This window comes from Sus scrofa, chromosome 13, assembly GCF_054392235.1.
Source record: "Sus scrofa isolate SSC_HxYL_T2T_F1_AM1 chromosome 13, Sscrofa_HxYL_maternal_Yorkshire_Landrace_v2.0, whole genome shotgun sequence".
Taxonomy (NCBI): Eukaryota; Metazoa; Chordata; class Mammalia; order Artiodactyla; family Suidae; genus Sus; species Sus scrofa.
In genome coordinates, this window is record NC_139395.1 from 172,293,939 (window position 1) to 172,315,797 (window position 21,859).

Below are 21,859 nucleotides of genomic sequence, written 5' to 3' on the forward strand. Positions count from 1 at the left end.
ACCACTGCGCCACAACGGGAACTCCTGTGTATAGTGTTATAATAGTCTAATTCCATTCTTTTATATGTAGCTGTCCATTTTTTCCCCAAACCACTTATTGTAGAGGCTGTCTTTTCTTCATTGTATGTTTTCGCCTCTTTTGTTGAATATTACTTGACCAAGAGTCCATGGGTTTATCTCTGGGCTTTTTTCCTGTTCCACTGATCTGTTTTTATTTTTGTGCCAGTACCATACTCTTTTGATGACTGCAGCTTTGTGGTATTGTCTGAAGTCAGGGAGTCTGATTCCTGAGCTCCTTTATTCTTTTTCAGGATTGCTTTGGTTATTTGGGATCTTTTGTGTTTCCATGCAAATTAAAGAAAATGTTTGTTCTAGTTTTGCAAAAACTGCCATTGGTAATTTGATAGGGATTGCACTGAATCTGTAGATTCAATCTTGGGCCTTATATTCATTTTGACAAATTGATTCTTCCAATTCAAGAACAAGATAGATCTGGAGTTCCCATCATGGCTCAGTGGTTAACAAACGCAACTGGCATCCATGAGGATGCAGATCCAGTGTTGCTGTGGCTCTGGCGTAGGCTGGCAGCAATAGCTCTGATTCAACTTCTAGCCTGGGAACCTCCATATGTCATGGGTGCAGCCCTAAAAAAAAAAAAGGAAAGAATAAGATCTTTCCACTTACTTGTGTCATCTTTGATTTCTTTCTTCAGCATCTTAGAGTTTTCAGAGTACAGGTCTTTTGCCTCCTTAGGTTTATTCCTGGGTATTTTATTCTCTTTGATGCCATGGTAAATGGGATTTTTTCTTTAATTTCTCTTTCTGATCTTGTTTATGGTTAAGAGGATAGACTTTTTCATAGAAGATCACTAGTAAATAATGTAGGCTTTAGTGGTCATATAAAATTTCTGTCCCATATTCTCCTCCTCCTGGAGCTGATAGGCTACCTGATATTTCAGCTTTATTAAGAATTTTATATCTTTGTCTACAATTTCCAGTGGAACATAAGTGACATTACATGGAAAAGTAAATTCAATGTATAAAAATTAGGTAATTATTATTATTTTAAAATTAGATATTAACTCTTCAAAAGTCAAAACATTATACAAGAAAGTAAATGTAACTCCAGTGGTTATGCTGTTCAGCTTTGAAGAATATTCATATAAGAATTAACACTGTGGACTTGAACATTATTTTAAAAAATCAAAGTATAGTTTATGTATAGTTTATATAAGTTACAAATGTACAGTGTAGCGATTCACAGTTTTTAAAGATTATATTCCAGCTATTATAAAATATTGGCTATATTAATTTTTGGTGTAAGGAGATTGGGAGGTTGTTGGATAGAAGGGTTGTGTTGGGAAGACACTGCTATTGGGAAGATCTTCAGTGTTCTTGCTTGCTGCTATTAATAAATCCTTCTCTTGCATGCGTGTGAGCGCGCGCACACACACATGAAAGAAAGTGTGTGTTGTAACAAAGAGTCAAAAATACTCATATTCATGGATGTAGTTTCAAAGAAAAAAATAGTGGTAGTAATTCCCAGGAAAAATAATAGAAAGTTTGAAGAAATGGTTTAGTTGGGGAGTAGGGAAGGGTGGGGAAGTGAATTGCTCAGACATGAATCTTACAAATAAAAATTGTTATTTATGAAAAGGAAGTCGTAGTCTTGTCTGCAAACTCCCCTGTTTAGGGGACTTAATGAAGGTGTTTAATGCTAATTGAAGTCTGAGAGTTATTTCCTCAGAAATAACTTACTACTTACTATTTCATTCTGTTTAGATTTTATAACATATAGATAGCACTTTTTGAGGAGAGGAATTAGAAAGTAGTAGTTATTGGTATAACCAAATAGCACCTAGATTGCAAGGGAGTAAAAGTCAAACTTGAATGATCTCCCCGCTGCCCCATAGTATTCAGAGCAGGCATGTAGTTTTTGCACTAAGATGTATAAATACACTGTTTTCCTACGTGGATGTTGCTGAGGTACCATGTGAAAGATGAGAGAAATTCCCCTCAAAAAGTAAAAGTGACCCACAATTGAAAAATAAAGTAACAATTGCAAGGAGGAACCTATTGTAATAGGGAGAACAGTTTGACCGTTAAGGTCTACAGGAGTCTCAAAAGCTAGCAAAAAAAAAGCTTTTTATGTGTGCATGTGTGTGTGTGTGTGTGTGTGTGTGTGTGTGTGTGTGTGTGTACATATATATATGGAGGAATAAACAAGGCTAAAATAAGTGGATTTGAGGAAGTAGGATGAGCAATTGATGAGGTTGCAGTTTGCACTGTAAGTCAGAAAATGTTTTGGCCTAAAGTCAGCCTATTTTAGGGAGGGAGTGTATGCTGGTTTAGGTTGATAGCAGGTCAAAATTTGAAGGCCTGGGCAAAGTAGAGAAATTTAAAGTTTGGTTAACAAGCATTTTGTTCCTCAGATCAGTAGAGACATGCAGGTTAATTTTGTATGAAGTTTAGGGGAGGTAGAAATTTCTGTATCAATTTAGAGGTTCAGTGTCTGGGCCTGCAAATAAACTTAGAAAGACAGATTAACATGAGAAAAAGGGCACATTAACATGTGTTTCACTCATGCAGGTAGAAGAACTCAGTGATAAGTCAAAATGCTCTTTAGAATTTGAGGTTTATATTGCATCTTAACAATAAAACAGAATAAAAAGGGGTTAGGCTTTTAGGGGCAGCAAACTGGGAAGGTAAATACATGGGGAAAACTAATGGAAAATGAGTGAAATTTGTTATGTAGGTTTTCCTTGGTATCTTTCCTCAGGCTGATAAGAATCTAGAATTTTTTTTTTGGTGATTTTAAGTTCTGCCTTTCCTATTACAGGAAAGGGAGATGCCTTAATATATTAGTGTCCTGCTTTTAGGTGAGTGGGAGGATGGCAGAGAGCTTTTTTTGTATCTGCGTCTTTTCAGTTGCCTTCAGTGCAAAATTATCCTTAAATGGCCTGTTTTCGGGTAGCATATTTTAATACCTACAGAGGCAGTGAATGGGGATTTGGAGAGTGTGTGTTTGGATTAGTCATAGATAAACAAGGGGTCATCCTTGTGTCCTATATGGCTAAGGATGGTTTCTTATAGTTGTTTTCTAGCAACACAGGGTTTGGGTATAATTCAACAGTGTCATCATTGGGGATATGTTTATTAACAAAGAGAGAAAGCATTATATTTTTTTAAAAGATTAAAGCTATGATTTACACGTTTGTCTCTTCAGCTCAGTTGTAAGCATCTTGAGGGCATAGTGGGTTTTTTTTTTTTTGCTATGAATTTTTTTTTAAATTAAAATATAGTAGATTTACAATGTATCAATTTCTGCTGCACGGCAAAGCCATCCAGTCATATATGTGTATACACACACACACACACACACACACACATTCTTTTTCTCATATTATCTTCCATCATGTTCTATTACAAGAGATTGGGTATATTTCCCTGTATTATACAGTAGGAACTCATTGCTTATCCATTCTAAATGTAACAGTTTTCACTACTAACCCCAAACTCCAAGTCCATCCCACTCTCTCTCCCCTCTCCCTTGGTAATCATAAGTCTGTTCTCTATGTCTCTCAGTCTGTTTCTGTTTTGCAGATAGGTTCATTTGTAGCATATTTTAGATTCTGCATATAAGTAATATCATATGGTATTTGTCTTTTTCTTTCTGACTCACTTCACTTAGTATGAGAATCTCTATTTGCATCCATGTTGTTGCAAATGGCATTATTTCATTCTTTTTAATGACTAAATAGTATTCCATTGTGTATATATATGTACCACATTTTTTAATCCATTCCTCTGTCGATGGATATTTCAATTGCTTCCATGTCTTGGCTATTGTGAAGAGGGCTGCAGTGAATATAAGGGTGTGTGTGTCTTTTTGAATTATTGTTTTGTCTGGATATATGCCCAGGAGTGGGAATTGCTAGATTATGTATTAGTTCTTTATTTAGTTTTCTGAGGAACCCTCATAATCTTTTCTACAGTGGTTGTAGCAGTTTACATTCCCACCAACAGTGTAGGAGTGTTCCCTTGTCTCCACACCCTCTCTAGCTTTTATTATTTGTAGATTTATTGATGATGGCCATTCTGACTGGTGTGAGGTGGTACTTCATTGTAGTTTTGATTTGCATTTCTCTAATAATTAGTGATGTTGAGCATTTTTTCATATGTCTGCTAGCTGTCCATATGTCTTTTTTGGAGAAATGTCTATTAGGTCTTCTGCCCATTTTTTGATTGGGTTATTTGTTTTTTTGTTGTTGAGCTGTATGGGTTGTTTGTTTATTTCGGAGATTAAGCCCTTGTTGGTTGCATTGTTTGCAGCAGTTTTCTCTCTTTCTGTGGGCTGTGTTTTCTTTCTTCTTTTTTTTGATGGTTTCCTTTGTGGTGCAAAGACTTGTAAATTTGATTAGTTCCCATTTGCTTATTTTTCCTTTTATTTCTATTGCCTTGGGAGACTAGAGGGCATAGTGTCATTTTATTTTTTTGCTTTTTAGGGCCACACTTGCAGCATATGGAGGTTCCCAGGCTAGGGTCATATTGGAGCTGTAGCTGCCAGCCTACACCACAGCCACAGCAACACAGGATCTGAACGCATCTGCGACCTACACCACAGTTCACAGCAACACCAGATCCTTAACCCATTGAGTGAGGCCAGGAATTGAACCCACAACCTCATGGTTCCTAGTCATATTCATTTCTGCTGTGCTACAATGGGAACTCCCATAGTGTCTTTTTGATGCTTGATAATGGCTTGCTGAATTCAGGTAATAAGTGATACACAAAATGCCTTGCTAGAGGTACATGAGAGATCACAGCAATCTGTGAAAAATAATTATTTTTATGTCTAGAGACTCAGTCAAGATTTAAATATTCATGTTAAAATTATATTGTTCCTGGAATTGGTTTTGCTTAATCTATACCAGTGACTCAAAGTATGGTCCCTGAAATTGAACCGTCAATATCAGAATCACCTGGGAACTTGTAAGAAATGCACTGAGTTCTACCCTAGACCTACTGAATTTGAAACTCTGGGTGTCTTTTTTTTTTTTTTTAATGATTTTAATTTTTTCCATTATAGCTTGTTTACAAGTGTTGTGTTAATTTTCTACTGTACAGCAAAGTGACCCAGTCATATGTACATATATACATTCTTTTTCTCAAATTATCCTCCATCATGCTCCATCATACATGACTAGGTATAGTTCCCAGTGCTATGCAGCAGGATCTCATTGCTTATCCATTCCAAAGGCAATAGTTTGCATCTGTTAACCCCAGATTCCCAGTCCACCCCACTTCCTCCCCCTCCCCGTTGGCAACCACAAACCTATTCTCTAAGTCCATGATTTTCTTTTCTGTGGAAAGTTTCATTTGTGCTGTATATTAGATTCCAGATATAAGTGATATCATATGGTATTTGTCTTTCTCTTTCTGACTTATTTCACTTAGTATGAGAGTCTCTAGTTCTGTGCATGTTGCTGTAAATGGCATTATTTTGTTCTTTTTTATGGCTGAGTAGTATTCCATTGCGTATATCTCCCACATCTTCTTAGTCTATTCATCTGTCGATGGACATTTAGGTTGTTTCCATGTCTTGGCTTTTGTGAATAGTGCTGCTGTGAACATATGGGTGCATGAGTCTTTTTAAAGGAAAGTTTTGTCTGGATATATGCCCAGAATTGGGAATTGCTGTGTGATATGGTAGTTCTATATTTAGTTTTCTGAGGTACCTCCATACTGTTTTTCATAGTGGTTGTAGCAATTTACATTCCCACCAAAAGTGCAGGAGGGTTCTGTTTTCTCCATACCCTCTCCAGCATTTGTTATTTGTGGACTTCTTAATGATGGCCATTCTGACTGGTGTGAGATGGTACCTCATGGTAGTTTGGATTTGAATTTCTCTAATATAATCAGTGAGGTTGAGCATTTTTTTTCATGTGCTTCTTGGCTCTCTGTATATCTCTTTGGAGAAATGTCCATTCAGGTCTTTTGCCCATTTTTCCATTGGGTTGTTGGCTTTTTTGCTGTTGAGTTGTAGAAGTTGTTTGTGTATTTTAGAGATTAATCCCCTTTTAGTTACATCATTTGAAACTATTTTCTCTCATTCTGTAAGTTGTCTTTTTGTTTTGTTTTTTTTCTGTAATGGTTTCTTTTGCTGTGCAAAAGCTTGTCATTTTGATTAGGTCCCATTGGTTTATTTTTGCTTTTATTTCTGTTGCTTGGGAGACTGACCTGAGAAAACATTTGTAAGGTTGATATCAGAATGTTTTGCCTATGTTCTCTTCTAGGAGTTTGATGGTGTCTTGTCTTATGTTTAAGTCTTTAAGGCATTTTGAGTTTATTTTTGCACATGGTGTGAGGGTGTGTTCCAGTTTCATTGATTTACAAGTGGCTGTCCAGTTTTCCCAGCATAACTTGCTGAAAACACTGTCTTTTTCCCATTTTATGTTCTTGCCTCCTTTGTTGAAGATTAATTGACCATAGGAGTTCCCGTCATGGCTCAGTGGTTAATGAATCCGCCTAGGAACCATGAGGTTGAGGGTTCGATCCCTGGCCTTGCTCAGTGGGTTAAGGATCCAGCGTTGCTGTGAGCTGTGGTGTAGGTTGTGGACGTGGCTCAGATCCCGCATTGCTGTGGCTCTGGTGTAGGCCAGCGGCTACAGCTCCGATTCAACCCCTAGTCTGGGAACCTCCATATGCTGCAGGAGCGGCCCTAGAAAAGGCAAAAAGACCAAAAAAACCCCAAAAAAACAAAAAACATTAATTGACCATAGGTGTCTGGGTTCATTTCTGGGTTCCCTGTTCTTTTCCATTGGTCTGTCTGTCTGTTTTGGTACTAGTACCACACTGTCTTGATGACTGTGGCTTTGTAATATTGCCTGAAGTCTGGGAGAGTTACGTCTCCTGCTTGGTTTTTGCTCCTCAGGATTGCTTTGGCAATCTTGGTAGTTTATGGTTCCATATAAATTTTTGGATTGTTTGTTCCAGTTCTGTGAAAAATGTCATGGGACATTTGATAGGGATTGCATTGAATCTGTAGATTGTTTTGGGTAGTATGGCCATTTTTTACGACATTAATTTTTCCAGCCCAGGAGCATGGAATATCGTCACATTTTTTTGCATCCTCTTTAATTTCCTTGATTAATGTTTTATAGTTCTTAGCATATAAGTCTTTCACCTCCTTGGTCAGGATTATTCCCAGCTATTTAATTTTTTGGGGTGTGATTTTAAAAGGTATTATATTTTTGTATTCCTTTTCTAATATTTCACTGTTAGTATACAGAAATGTGACTGATTTTTTTGTTTGTTTGTTTGTTTTGTTTTTTTGCCATTTCTTGGGCTGCTCCCGTGGCATATGGAGGTTCCCAGGCTAGGGGTCTAATCAGAGCTGTAGCTGCCAGCCTACACCAGAGCCACAGCAACGCGGGATCCGAGCCGCGTCTGCGACCCACACCACAGCTCACGGCAACGCCGGATCCTTAACCCACTGAGCAAGGGCAGGGATTGAACCCGTAACCTCAAGGTTCCTAGTCGGGTTCGTTAACCACTACGCCATGACGAGAACTCCATGACTGATTTCTGAATGTTAAGCTTATATCCTGCTACTTTGCTGGAATCGTTGATCATTTGAGTGAAACACTGGGAGTCTTGAAGCGATCTGTGTTTTAACAAGCTTTCCAGGGGATTTTGATGCATGCCAAAGACTGAAAATCACTAACTTAAACATTGTTGCTTAAGCAAATTGTTGCTTAAATATAAGTAAATTGTTTTCAGTTATATTATGTATCCTCTAAATAGAGTTTAATTTGGAGTTCCCGTTGTGGTGCAGCAGAAATGAATCTGACTAGGAAGCATGAGGTTGCGGGTTTGATCCCTTTCCTCACTCAGTGGGTTAAGGATCCGGTGTTGCCATGAGCTGTGGTGTAGGTCGCAGACACGGCTTGGATCTGGCATTGCTGTGGCTTTGGCATAGGCTGGTGGCTACAGCTTCACTTGGACCCCTAGCCTGGGAACCTCCATATGCCACGGGTGTGGCCCTAAAAAGACACTAAATAAATAATAAATAAATAAATAGAGTTTAATTCTTTTTGGCTTGTGTCCATAGTTTAACTTGGAATTCTGATTTCTTACCCACTGTGTTCTCTAAACTTATGTGTTTTTTTATTCAGTATTATAGTAATAGTAAGTCTCTCAGCAATATAAATTAAATTAGATTTACTTAAATCTAATGTAAGTCAGGTCTCTAATACCTCCTAATCAAAAAGATAGTATTTACATTGGAAGTATTTGCTTATTATTTTAGAAATATCTTTAAGGGTACTTGATTTGGGGGTCATATTAAAAGGTGTGGGTGGTCCTAGTCTAGTTATCCTGTCTGGGTCATTTTCTTCTGTCAATATTGTTATGCATGCAGGACTGGTTACAATTTGCAGTACTGAGAGCAAGATAAAAATGCAGGGTCCCTTGTTCAAAAAGCAGAGGAAAAAAGTGCTATCAAGTTGAGGTATTCAGAACTGTTTTTATTCCTAACACTACTTACACCAAAATGCATGTGTCTTTTCCAACACCATTTTCCAACTGTCTGGATACCAACTGAGTGTCCTCTAGTTCAAGTCTGACACTATCCACTTAGAGTTAGATCTCATAAATTAAGGGCTCAGTTCTGCAGGACTACATGTACATCAGTATCTAGAGAAAAGTCCTAGATTGTCCCTGGTACTTCTCCCATCCAGGTACTAAGCAGACCCGACCCTGCCTAGCTTCCGAGATCAGACGAGATTGGGCGCGTTCAGGGTGGTATGGCTGTAGATTTTCACTGGTACTTCTGACTGGTCATGAATTGGGAGTTTCCATGACCCCTTCTTCAGGTTTTGATAATTTGTAAAAATGCCTCACAAAACTCAGGAAGACACTTCACTTACATTTACATGTTTTATAAAGGGTACAACTCAGGAACAGCCAAATGAAAGAGACCCACAGGGCAAGGTATGGGCTCAGGGCATGGAGCTTCCATTACCTCTTTTATTGGGTCATCCTCCCAGCACCTTGATGTGTTCACCAAAGGCAAAGAGCTAATATATGTTCCCATTATAATACAATACTAAACTATAAAAAACATTTTCCTTTCTTCTGTTGTCTCTTTCTCAACTTGTCATGGTATGTTTTATTTACATCTGTATGATCTTCTAAGAAAAATAAGAGTTTTAAATTATTAGGATGAAGTTGACTTTTTAATCTTTCTGTTTTATTGAGATATGAGTGACATACAACAATGTATATATTTAAGATATACAGCTAAATGATTTGACTTATATACATGATGAAAGGATTATCGCAGTAAGTTTAGTGGATATCTGTCATTTTATATAGGTACAAAATTAAAAGAAATAGAAAATTTTTTTCTTGTAATAAAACTATTATGTTTTACGACATGTCATATATGTTATCATGTATCAGTTGTCATATATAACTGATAGCAGTGTTAGTTATATTTATCATGTTGTACATTACCTCCCTAGGACTTAATTATCTTATAACTGGAAATTTCTACCTTTTGACCACTTTAAGCCATTTCCTCTTATACCCCTGGTCCTGATAACCACAAATCTGATCTCTTTTTCAGTGAGTTTGTTTGTTTTGAAGTATAATTAACCTGTAACATTACATTACTGTTACATGACATAGTGATTCCATATTTCTATACATTTCAAAATGATCACCACACTAACTAGTTATGATGTCACCATACAAAGATATTATATAGTTATTGACTATACTCCTTACACCGTACACATCTGTCTATCTATGATTATGTTAAGCTGCTGATCTCTTAAGTTTGAACAGATTTTGACAAGCCTACATATTCACTCCTCTTCCTATATTTACACTTTACCTCTTTTTTTTTTGTTTTTGTTTTGTATATTCCTCAACTACTTATTGTCAATAAAAATGATTTTACTTTTATCTTTCAATCTTCCTACCAGCTTTATACATGGCTGATTTTACTATTTTTACTGTATATTCACTTTTATCAATGAGTTTTTTCCTTTTGTAATTTTTATATTCTAGTTGTGACCTTTATTGCTTAGAGAAGTTCCTTTAACGTTTCTTGTAAAGATGGTTTCATGGTGGTGAACTCTTTTAGCTTTTGTTTGTAAACTTTTGATCTCCATCAAATCTGAAAGCTTTTCTGCTGATTCTTTCTGGTGTACTTTTCATTTCACTTATTGTATTCTTTATCTCTATTTGGTTCTTCTTTATATTTGCCATTTATTCAGTCTTTTCTCAAGTTCTTGAAGCAACTTTAAAATCATTACCTTGAACTCTTAATAAGGTAGATCGCTTATCTCTGCTTTAGTTAGCTCTCCTTCTGGGGGTTTGTTGTGTTCCTTTGTTTAGAAGATACTCTTTTGTTGTGCCATTTTGCCTAATTTGCTATTTTTATTTCTGTGTGTCTGGTGGGTTGGTTATATTTCCCGACCTTAGAGAAGTGGCCTTTTGCAGGAGATGTCCAGTGTGTCTTAGTAGTGCACTCCCTTCTGGTCACCAGAGCTATATGCTCTAGAGGTGCCCCTATTTAGGCAGCATGGGTCCTTCTGTTTTGGTGGACTGATTACTGTGGGTAGTCTGGTAGGTGTGGGTGGTGGTGGTGGGGTCCCAGGGCTAGTTTTGGCCCACTGGTGAGCAGAGCCATATTTTAGAGTGGGTGGTTGCAGGCCTGGGGGTCCAGGATCTGATGTTACTTGGGCTGGTGAGTGGGGCCAGTTTCTGACAGTTTCTGAGGGACCCAAGCTGTTTTGGAGCTGGTGTCCTTCTGCTGGTGGGCAGGGCTAGTGCTCAGGTGTCCTGAGGCTAGTGCTGGGTTACTGGTGGGTAGAGCCAGGTTTCTGGGTCTCTGGCTGCAGGGCCCTGAGGGTTTAAAGCTGGCATAGGCCACTGATGGACAGGACTGAAGCCCAGGATATCCCAGGGGGGTAGTGCCAGCATATCTGGGTCCTAGAGTCTCTGGCTGCAGGGCGATGGGAATCCTGGGGCTAATGACAGTGTACTAGTGTGCAGGGTGAACAGAGCCAGGTCCCAGGATATCTGTAGGCTCAGGTGGTCCTAAAGTAATGTACCTGCTGGTATATAGGGCTGTGTCTCTTCCTGGCTAGTTGCTTGACCCAAGGTGTCCCAATACTGGTGCCAGTAGGCTATTGGGTGGAGCTGGGTTCCAGTCTTATAAACTAGAGGGAAGATTCCAGAATGTCACTTGCCAGTGTCACTGGTAGTATGAATTCCCCAAAATGGCTATTGCCAGTGCTGTGATTCTGGGGTGAAGTACAGTTACCTCCTGCTTCTCTAGGAGGCTCTCCAGGAACAGCAGTTAAGTCCGACCCAGGTTCCTTTTAAATTACTGCTTGTGCCCTGGGTCCTGGAAAGTATGAGATTCTGTGTATGTGCCCTTTAAGAGTGGAGTCTCTTTCCCACAGCTCTCTGGTTCTCCCCAAAGTAAGCCCCACTAGCCAGATGTTCTGGGGGGATTGTCTTCCTGGTGCAGCACCCCGGGGCTAGGGAGCCCAATGTGGGGAGCCTGTCAACTGTAATTATCCTCTCGTTTGTGGCTCATCCATTCAGGGGTGTGGGTCTTGACTATACCACATCTCTGCCTTCCTACCTGTCTCATTTATATGTTTAGTCATAGAAGATCTTTTCCACTAGTCTTTTTTTCCTCATCAGCAGTTGCTCTGTAAATAGTTTTTTTGTTTTTTGTTAAATAGCTATAGTTTTGATATACCTGTAGGGGGATGTGAGGTCAGGATCTTCTTATTCTGCCATCTTCCTACTCTGCCATCTTGACTCCTTCTCAGTTCACCTTTGTATTATGTAATTCTGCTTTTAATTGCAGATATAAGAGCATTGAGCTTGTATTGTATCTTACATAGTTTATACATGTATTTTGTTCTTATCAGAAGAGTGGAAGTACTGAACAAAACTAACTTGGCTGCTTTGATTTCACCTTTTTTAAATTAATTTTTAGATTTTTTTATTAATGTATGGTTGATTTACAATGTTTTTCTATTTTCTGCTGTGTAGCAGAGTGACTCAATCACACACATATATACATTCTTTTTTGTATATTATTTTCTTTCTTTTTGCTTTTTATGGCTGCACTAGCAGCACATGGAGGTTCCCAGGCTAGGGGTCAAATTGGAGGTACAGCTGCCGGCCTCCACCACCACCACAGCAATGCTGGATCCTTTACCCACTGAGCAAAGCCAGAGATTGAACCTACAACCTCATGGTTCCTAGATGGATTTGTTTCTGCTGCGCCACAATGGGAACTCCTCTTTTTTTTTTATGTTATTTCTGTCATGGTCTGTCCCAGGAGATTAGATACAGTTCCCTGTCCTGTACAGCAGGACTTATTTCACTTCTTGATACATCCACATTCTACCAACACTTTCTACCTTTGGCTTATTGATGTGTAAGGAATGACTGAAAGAAAAAGGAACTCAGAGTTGCCCTATCATTCCCTTTGCTGTTGTGTTATCAATTTCTGGTTGGCTAATACAGTAAAGTAGTAAGTAAGGAATGATTAAAAAAATAGAGTATTTTGTTCATTCGTGTTTCTTAGAAAGACATTACCTTTTTTTTTTTTTTCTCTGTTGGAATCTTTTACTGGTTTGACTGAAAAATTTGGCCTCTCAGGACTCTCAGTGCCTCTGCTTGCCTTGTTCATACTTTAAATCTTTTTTTTTTTTTTTTTGTCTTTTGTCTTTTTGTCTTTTGTTGTTGTTGTTGTTGTTGCTTATTTCTTGGGCCACTCCCGTGGCATATGGAGGTTCCCAGGCTAGGGGTTGAATCGGAGCTGTAGCCACCAGCCTATGCCAGAGACACAGCAACGCGTGATCCGAGCCGCGTCTGCAACCTACACCACAGCTCACGGCAACGCCAGATCGTTAACCCACTAAGCAAGGGCAGGGACCGAACCCGCAACCTCATGGTTCCTAGTCGGATTCGTTAACCACTGAGCCACGACGGGAACTCCCATACTTTAAATCTTAATGGAACTCTTATACATGATGACTCCTCTGGAATTTTCTGCCCATGGATATCTCAGATATTATATGTGAATAGAGCAGCTGGGAATGGTGGACACATATTATGAATATCTTCTCTCCTCACATGCATGCCCCATTGTCTCATGAATTTCACATAGAAAACACGAGTTCAAAGATAAATTTTTCTTTTTATGGCTGAAACAGTGGCATATAGAAGTTCTCAGGCCAGGGACTGAATCACAGCTGCAGCTGCAGGCATACACCACAGCCATAGCAATACCGGATCCAAGCCACATCTGTGACCTCTGCCGCAGCTGGCGGCAACATGGGATCCTTAATCCACTGAGTGAGGCCAGGGATTGAATATGCATCCTTTCGAACACTATGTTGTATTCTTTTTTTTGTGTGTGCTTTTCGTCCTTTTTAGGGCCACACCCGTGGCACATGAAGGTTCCCAGGCTGGGGGTCTAATCGGAGCTGTAGCTGCTGTTCTACGCCACAGCCACAGCAACGTGGGATCTGAGCTGCATCTGCGATCTACACCACAGCTCGTGGCAATGTCAGATCCTTAACCAACTGAGCGAGGCCAGGAATCGAACCTGCAACTTCATGGTTCCTAGTCGGATTCGTTTCTGCTGCACCACGATGGGAACTCCAGACTATGTTGTATTCTTAACCTGCTGAGCCACAATGGAAACTCACAAAAGATAAAATTTTTTTAAACTAAAAATGTTTATTGTAGTAATAAAGAAGCTCCAAAGTCTATTGATTATAATTACAAGGTACACTGCATCATAATTTGACTGCTTCTCTGATAATTCACAATTTATTGTAACAATATTAATAACTAAGGACCACAGTTTCAATGACTGGTCCATTATATTGTGGAAAAATACTGAATCTTCTACTTTGAAATTGGAAGATTTGCTCAAAGATAAAATTATTAAGAATTTCAGGATAGTAATAGAACATTAAAACAGGTGTGTGAAATTGTTCAGGGTCCTATATGCTGTAAAGGTTTCATGTCCATGAATCTGCTGCTAGATGTAAGTAAAATAAGTTGGACATGGTTGCCAAGAGTAGCCTCAGAGGAAAAAGAAGATTTATCACCAATGGATGATAAAGAAACTCAGAAGTATAGCTAAAATTAAGTATGCGTTATGGACTGAATATTTGTTTCTCCTCAGAATTTGTGTGTTGAAATCCTTATCTCCAGTGTGATGGTATTAGGAGATGGGGTCTTTGGGAGATGATTATTTCATGAGGAGGGAGCCCTCGTGAATGGGATTAGTGCCCCTAAAAAAGAGACCTTAGGAGAGCTGTCTCATTCACCCCTTATGCCATATGAAGACACAGTGAGAAGCAGGTTCTTACCACACACCAAATCTGCCAGTGCCTTGATCTCAGATTCCCCACCCTCCAGAGCTGTGAGAGGTACATGTTTGTTCTTTAGCCATCCTGTCTGTGGTATTTTAGTTATAGCAGCCCAAATAGACTAAGACAGTATGAAAGGAGAGTAGGGCAGAGGTTTGTAATTTATTGTTAACTATATGGGCTATAGATTAAAATTATTCAGTCAACTAGTTGTTTATATAGTACCTCAATGTCCAAAGCCAGTGTAGTCCTGTGTGATAAGTACCCGAGTTTCAATTTCAGAGAATCAGCTCAAGTACCTTTCTTGTTCAAAAGATGTTTGCTTTAAGGCATTTGGCCAGTGTATTAACCTAGAATAATAAATTTCTAGAGAAGCGGCAAGAAAAAAGGAAAAAGATTTGCCATTCCAAGGATGGCAAACTTGGAAAGGTATATATATATGGGGGAAACTAATGTAAGGTCTGTTTAGTAAGGCTTCTTTTGTAGATTCTGTCTCTGGGCTGATACAAAGTCTCTGGTGATGTATAGTCTAAACCTGCTTTTAGGCAAGCAGCTGGTGGACAGTTTTTTGGCATCTGCTCTCAGTTGTCTTTAGTTCAAAATAATCCTTGTGTTAAAATGACTTATTTTGGGGTAGCATATTCTGATTTCCTGTACCTATTTCTTTGAAGGGTAAGAAATACTCTAAATTATGAAAAAAGAAAACACTGCTTTCATTCCAACTCTCAGTTTCCATAATCAAAAAGCAGGATGCCAAGTTTTGAGGAATGGTTTTTTTTTTTCTGATTTTTGACTTTATTTAGCCACGATAAATCATTGTCACATTTATGTATTTATTGAAAAGTAGCTTTTCTCAAAAAATTTAAACTTAACAATATTCAAACCTTTTTAGAAAACCCAGCATATGTATTTTGTTCAATTGATTTTTTTTTTTTTTTTGTCTGCTGTGGTTATGCTAGGTTTTTCTTATAGTTACAGATTTTCAAATTTATAAATAGTACTACAGAAGAGATCTGGTATATTTTTTTATTTTCTAGGAATGATAATTTTTAGACTGAGCACATGGATCAGTGACTGTTTCCACTTATAAATGAAATTAAAGCATAATGGCTTATAGCTTAGAAGTGAATATTTCATAAATAGATAATTCAGTGGTTCTAAAGGGCCTAGGCAAATACTTTAGCAGAAATGGTGTACAAAATATTGGGTTAGTAGAGATCTCCGTTTAGCTGTCTTTTATTTTTACTGTGAAATATAATGCATCTGCCAAAAAATAAAGGCAAACTATTTAATAAATTATTCATTATAATTTAACATACTTTTATAAGGCAAATATACTCATGTAACCACCATTCAGATACAAAATAGAAAACTAGCCCAGAAGTCCTCCTGTGCCTTTGCAGTTACAACTCCCTTTCCTCCCTTTTAAAACTAACTTGTCTCCTAACATTCGTATTTTTGTGGGGTAGTATTGCCACCTAAGAGTGTCTTCCTAAATACTAAATTTAGATTTTATTTTGTTTGATTTGAATGTTGTTCTTTACTCTTTGTTTCTATTTGAGTATTCATAGAAATCCCAGGGCATTTAGATATAGAAATTTAAAAAAAATTTAACTTAATAATTTTGGAGAAAAAGATGGCTGACTTCTGCTTTAGGATATCATTAGTCAGTCACCTTACAATCAAGCAAATTTATAAACATGAAATAAGTATTTTTACAGAGAATTCAAATTGTCTTTTTTACTTCAAGCTACTCTGTTAGACTTATCAGTAAAATTTCCAGTGATGATTCTTACTTGGTTTGGGTGAATATAAAAATGACATTTTCCAACACTGGATATTTTCATATTTAAAATTACCATTGAAATAACATTTTGCCAAATAATTTAACAAATTACTGATAGTCAATAGTTTTCCTATTAGGTGAAAAGTATACCTTATATATCTTTAAGATTTTAGAAGTATTTTCATTTGATCATTTAGAATTTTAATTTGTATAGTTGTAAACCTTATAAAAAGTAGTCCTGAATGTAAAAAATAAGATCATTTCACTAATTAATTGATAGTTTTTGCATAAGTAATCCTGTTATGATTCTTTAAAAAAATAATTAGTTGAGGAGTTCCCGTTGTGGCACAGCAAAACGAATCCAACTAGGAACCATGAGGTTGTGGGTTCAATCCCTGGCCTCAATCAGTGGGTTAAGGATCTGGCATTGCCATGAGCTGTGGTGTAGGCCGCAGACGTGGCTTGGATCTGCTGTGGCTGTGACTGTGGCCACCATCTGTAGCTCTGATTTGACCTCTAGCCTCGGAACCTCCAGCCCTAAAAAGCAAAAACAAGTTAACATTTCTCTATATAATTAGTGCTTGGTTCATATAGAAAACATAAATAAAGACAAGTAGAAAGCATAAAGAAAAAACAACAGATAGCCAGCCACCCTTAAAATTTGAAGTAGAAGATTTTGAGAGACTAATTAAATAACATTCTATTCAGTGGCTTTATCATGGTTTACTTAACCATTCTGTTATTGCTGCGAATTTAAAGTTACTTTTAGTTTGTTGCTTTTATAAATTATACTGCAGTGAATACCTTCATGCATAACTTTTTGCTCATGTGTTTCATACTTTTCATGATGTAGGATTCCAGGCATGGAATTATTTTTGTCAAACGTATAACAGACACTCATATATCCTTCATCTAGATTAACCAGTCATTAACGTTTTTCCACAATTGCCTTCTGTCAGTCTTTTTTTGTACATGTATATGAGTGCATATCACATATACACATTCATATACACATTTTTTTCAGAACCCTTTGAAAGTAAGTTCATGCCACTTCACCTCTAAATACTTGAGCCTGCACTTTTAAGAATGAGGAAATTCTTACATAATAACCACAATACATTGTGAAGAAAATTTATAACTTCATAATATCATCTAATATAAGGGGTTCCCCTCCTCTTATGAGCCAGCATAGTGGAGCAGTTAAGAGTGCTGGCAGTAGAGTTGAGAGTGTGTGATTCCTGTAGCCCACTTTCACTATTCATTCATTTTACTGTGGGCTTAGTTTTTGATCATCCTGTCTTGGTCTTTTCAATTGCAGAAGAAAAATAATTACCTTTGTATCTCATAAAGTAGTTGTGAGGATTAAATGAAGTAAATCATTGTAAAATCCTTAGGATAGTGCCTGGTATATGGTGCATGTTCAATAAGTATTAATGCTTTTTATGGCATTTCTTAGGAAACTTACAATGTTAATGATTCTGTTTCCTCTTATCTTCAGCCTCTCCTACTCCGTTGACCTTTTCTCATAAGCACTTAAATTTATACAAGTATTTTCCACCTTAAGCTAACTCATCAATCCAATAACTAAAAAAAACTTTCCTGCATCTCATATTTATCTTTATACATCATTTGGCCAGTATCCCCCTTCTATAGCTGTATGTCAACTATAGCTGTGTCCCTTTTCTTCTTTCCCATTTCTGCCCTCACCATCCACTAAACTACCCCTAAATCACCATTACCTCTCTAAATTCATTATCTTTTTTCCTTAGTGCTTTCTTAATTCTTCATAAAACATCAAAGTGATCTTTTAAAAATGCAGCTCTGATCTCATCATTCTCTTGTTAAAACTAGGCAATTGCTATTGTTGACATAAAGTCTCAAATCTGTAATATAGTCCACAGGGTCCTGCCTAACTGCCCATCCTTAACTTAGACAAATTTCCTCCTCATTATAAGCACTTGAGCCAGGTAAGCCCTTCAATTTTCTTGAACAGGCTTTCCTCATAACTGAGCATTTGCATTTTGTCTCCCTTTTTGAATCATTTTCCATTTTGTCGTTTTTTCCTTGAGATATTGTCTATCCTTTGAGGTTTCAGCTTATAGGTCATATTCTCAGTAAAACCTTCCCTGTCCTGGTTCAGAAGAAATGCAGCACCTGTAATTTTCCTTCATATTGCTCATCACAGTTGTAATTAAATAACTAATTCGGTGATTCTTCTCTGGAATGTGGGCTCCCTGAAGGCAGGAACTGTAACTGTTTTGTTTGTTGCTGAATCTCCAGATTGTCCTAGTACAGTTGTTTTGCTAGAAGGTATTTGGTAAGTATTTGTTGAATGAAGAATGAATTATTGTTATTCATTCATAGAAATGTTACTCATTTCTTTATTCCTTAGTGAAAAATTTAAAACCTGTAAACTTTTTTTTTTTTTCAAACTAAAAAATGTTTGGAGTTTTAGTGTATTCTGTAGAGGTTTCTTTGAAGACTTGTATCCCACTTCTTCCAGATGCTCTGAAGATATAGCCCCAGGTGGCAGTTGCAAACAGATAATTTCTTTGAGATCTGTTTTATCTTAAAAATACATGAACACTTTGCTTTCTGTTTCTTAATGTTCTTAAGAAACTTGAGAATACTTTAAACAAACAGTGCCTAAAACTCTACTAGGGAGTAGAGTAGACAGTCTTTTGATTAAACGTTTCCAATTCTTTCAGCCATTTCTCATCTGACATTATCTCACGTCCACCTGGTAGCCTGTTCAATGCACACTACTGCAAAAACTGTGTTTTGTGGTTCTAGAACTGAACACGGTTCTTCAAGTTTTATCAGTGCAAATGTGTTACTGAATGAGTAATTGGCAAAATGTAATGATATAAAAGCTGGAAGTGCTTCAGTATATCAGTTTCACTTTTTTTTTTCTTTTGTCTTTTGTCATTTTAGGGCCGTACCCAAGGCATATATGGAGGTTCCCAGGCTAGGGTTCTAATCGGAGCTTTAGCTGCTGGCCTACGCCAGAGCCACAGCAATGTGGATCCGAGCCATGTCTGCCACCTACACCAACAGCTCATAGCAGTGCTGGATCCTTAACTCACTGAGCGAGGCCAGGTATCAAACCTACAACCTCATGGTTCTTAGATTCGTTTCCGCTGCACCATGACAGGAACTCCCAGTTTTACTTTCAAAATTGATGTAGGTACAGTAACTGTTTGAAATTGATAATTCTGCACTTCATTAAAGAGATTGACATAACATTATTATTATTGTTATTTTGTTTTTTGTTTTTTTGTTTTTTTGTCTTTTTGCCTTTTCTAGGGCTGCTCCCGCGGCATATGGAGGTTCCCAGGCTAGTGATCCAATTGGAGCTGCAGCTGCCGGCCTACGCCAGAGCCACAGCAACGTGGGATCCGAGCCGCATCTGCAACCTACATCTCAGCTCACAGCAATGCCAGATCCCCAACCCACTGAGCAAGGCCAGGGATCGAACCTGCAACCTCATGGTTCCTAGTCAGATTCGTTAACCACTGTGTCACAACGGGAACTCTGACATAAAATTAATTTTAAAAACAAGTGTTTTGTTTTTTGTTTTTTTTGGCCCAGCCTGCAACGTATGGCAGGTCTAGGTTTAAAATTGTAGATAATATACTCTTGCACCCTTCATTTCAATTGTTTTCTAAATCAGCAAATGCTAAAACAAAACCACATTTTTAGTGTGAAAAGTGATTGCCTCTGAGGGGCAGTGTGCAGGTGTGTATTGCTGTTCCTCTAGTAGTGTGAATAGGAGCTCCTGTTGTGGCTCAATGGTAACAAACCCAACTAGTATCCATGAGGATTCGGGTTTGATCCCTGACTCAATCAGTGGGTTAAAGGATCTGGCATTGCCATGAGCTGTGGTGTAGGTTGCAGATGCGTCTTGGATCCTGCGTTGGTGTGGCTATGATTTAGGCTGGTGGCTATAGCTCCAATTTGAACCCTAGCCTGGGAACTTCCATATGCTGCAGATGTGGCCCTAAAAAGATGAAAAAAAAAAAAAAAATGAGTAGGCACAGATGGGTTACCAGAAATCCAACAGCTGTATGTGTGTGTGACCATGGTTGTGGTATACCAGACAGAATTTTTAAAGAAAAAAAAAATCTCAATTTAAGTGAAATAGGCCTTACTTTTTAATGTATATTTAAGAATGGTTAGGCAGAGGTTTTATTTATGATATTTACTATGCTGGTTAATTGCTTGAACAACTGAAATTTCGAATTCCTGGAGGTTTTCATTTGTTAAATTTGTGATAAAATTTATGTATTATACAATGTTTAGTACTGTATGTATTATTTATGTGTGTAACAGGCAACTCAAAGTTATGTTGACGAATGTGCTATGGACGGATTTAGGACGAAAATTCAGAAAGACCCTACCTAGAAACGATGCTAATTTATGTGATGCCAACAAGGTGCAATCAGAATCATTGCCTTCGACATCTGTTGACAGCGTAGAGACATGTCAAAAATTAGAACCTCTTCACCAAAGCCTTAATTTATCTGAAAGGTATGTTGTTCAGTATTGATTTTGTTCAACTTACCACATTTGAAATAAGTCCAACAGTCTTAAAAATAAGATTGTTGGAAATGATCTTTAAGAAAATCTGCATGTTCAGATGTGACCCACTCAAAACTCAAATCTTAAAGCTGACAGTCTTTTTTTTTTGGCCATGGCTTGCAGCGGCTTGATGTAGGATCTCAGTTCCCAGAGCAGGGATTGAATCCAGACTGCAACGATGAAAGCACTATGTCCTAACCACTAGGTCACCAGGGAACTCAAAGCTGATAATCTTAATTTGCAAAACTATTGGTAATTCTGCACTTCATTAAAGAGATTGACATAAAATTATTTGTAAAAACAAGTGTTTTTTTGTTTGTTTGTTTGTTTGTTTTGGCCCACCCTGCAACGTACCACAGGTCTAGGGCCGGGAATTGAACCTGTGCCACAGCAGCAACCCAAGCTGTGTTGTACAAGTATTCTTAGTACATTTAACTTAACTTTATAATTTAGTTCACACATATGTATTTTTAAGATTCATTTATGATATCAAATGAAGAACTATATATAGATGGATAGGTAGGGACCTAGATTAATAGAGGTTTTTTTTTGTTTTGTTTTGTTTTGTTTTTTTGTCTTTTTGCCATTTCTTGGGCCGCTCCCACGGCATATGAAGGTTCCCAGGCTAGGGGTCGAATCGGAGCTGTAGCTGCCGGCCTACGCCAGAGACACAGCTACTCGGGATCTGAGCCGTGTCTGCAACCTATACCACAGCTCACGGATCCTTAACCCACTGAGCAAGGCCAAGGATCGAACCCGCAACCTTCTGGTTCCTAGTCGGATTCGTTAACCACTGAGCCATGACGGGAACTCCTTAATAAAGGTATGTTAAAGATGCAGAAAATAAAAAAGGTCTGTATATCTATCTATACATAGATCTTTTAAATTTTCTGCATCTTTTTATTTTTTCTTTTTAAGGCAGCACCTGCCACATATGGAAGTTCCCAGGCTGGGGGTTGAATTGGAACTGCAGTTGCTGGTTTATGCTAAGCCACAGCAATGATGCAGCTTGCGGCAACATCACATCCTTAACCCACTGAGTAAAGCCAAGGATTGAATCACATACT

At 37.9% G+C, this 21,859-nt stretch overlaps 1 protein-coding gene across 28 annotated transcripts in view; it reads left to right on the top strand.

Moving 5' to 3' along the window:
• SENP7 (SUMO specific peptidase 7) overlaps positions 1-21,859 on the top strand; it is a 168,795-nt gene that overhangs the window by 64,689 nt on the left and 82,247 nt on the right. For 14 of the 28 annotated variants that reach the window (XR_014824931.1, XR_014824930.1, XR_014824938.1 and 11 more), the window contains one exon: positions 20,544-20,741. The exons of the other annotated variants lie outside the window; for them this stretch is intronic. Coding sequence is in view for 8 of the 14 variants with exons in the window: in XM_084991521.1 (XP_084847647.1) it covers positions 20,544-20,741 (198 nt within the window). In the remaining 6 variants the exon portion in view is untranslated. The remainder of the gene's footprint in view (positions 1-20,543; positions 20,742-21,859) is intronic. 28 annotated transcript variants of the gene reach the window in all.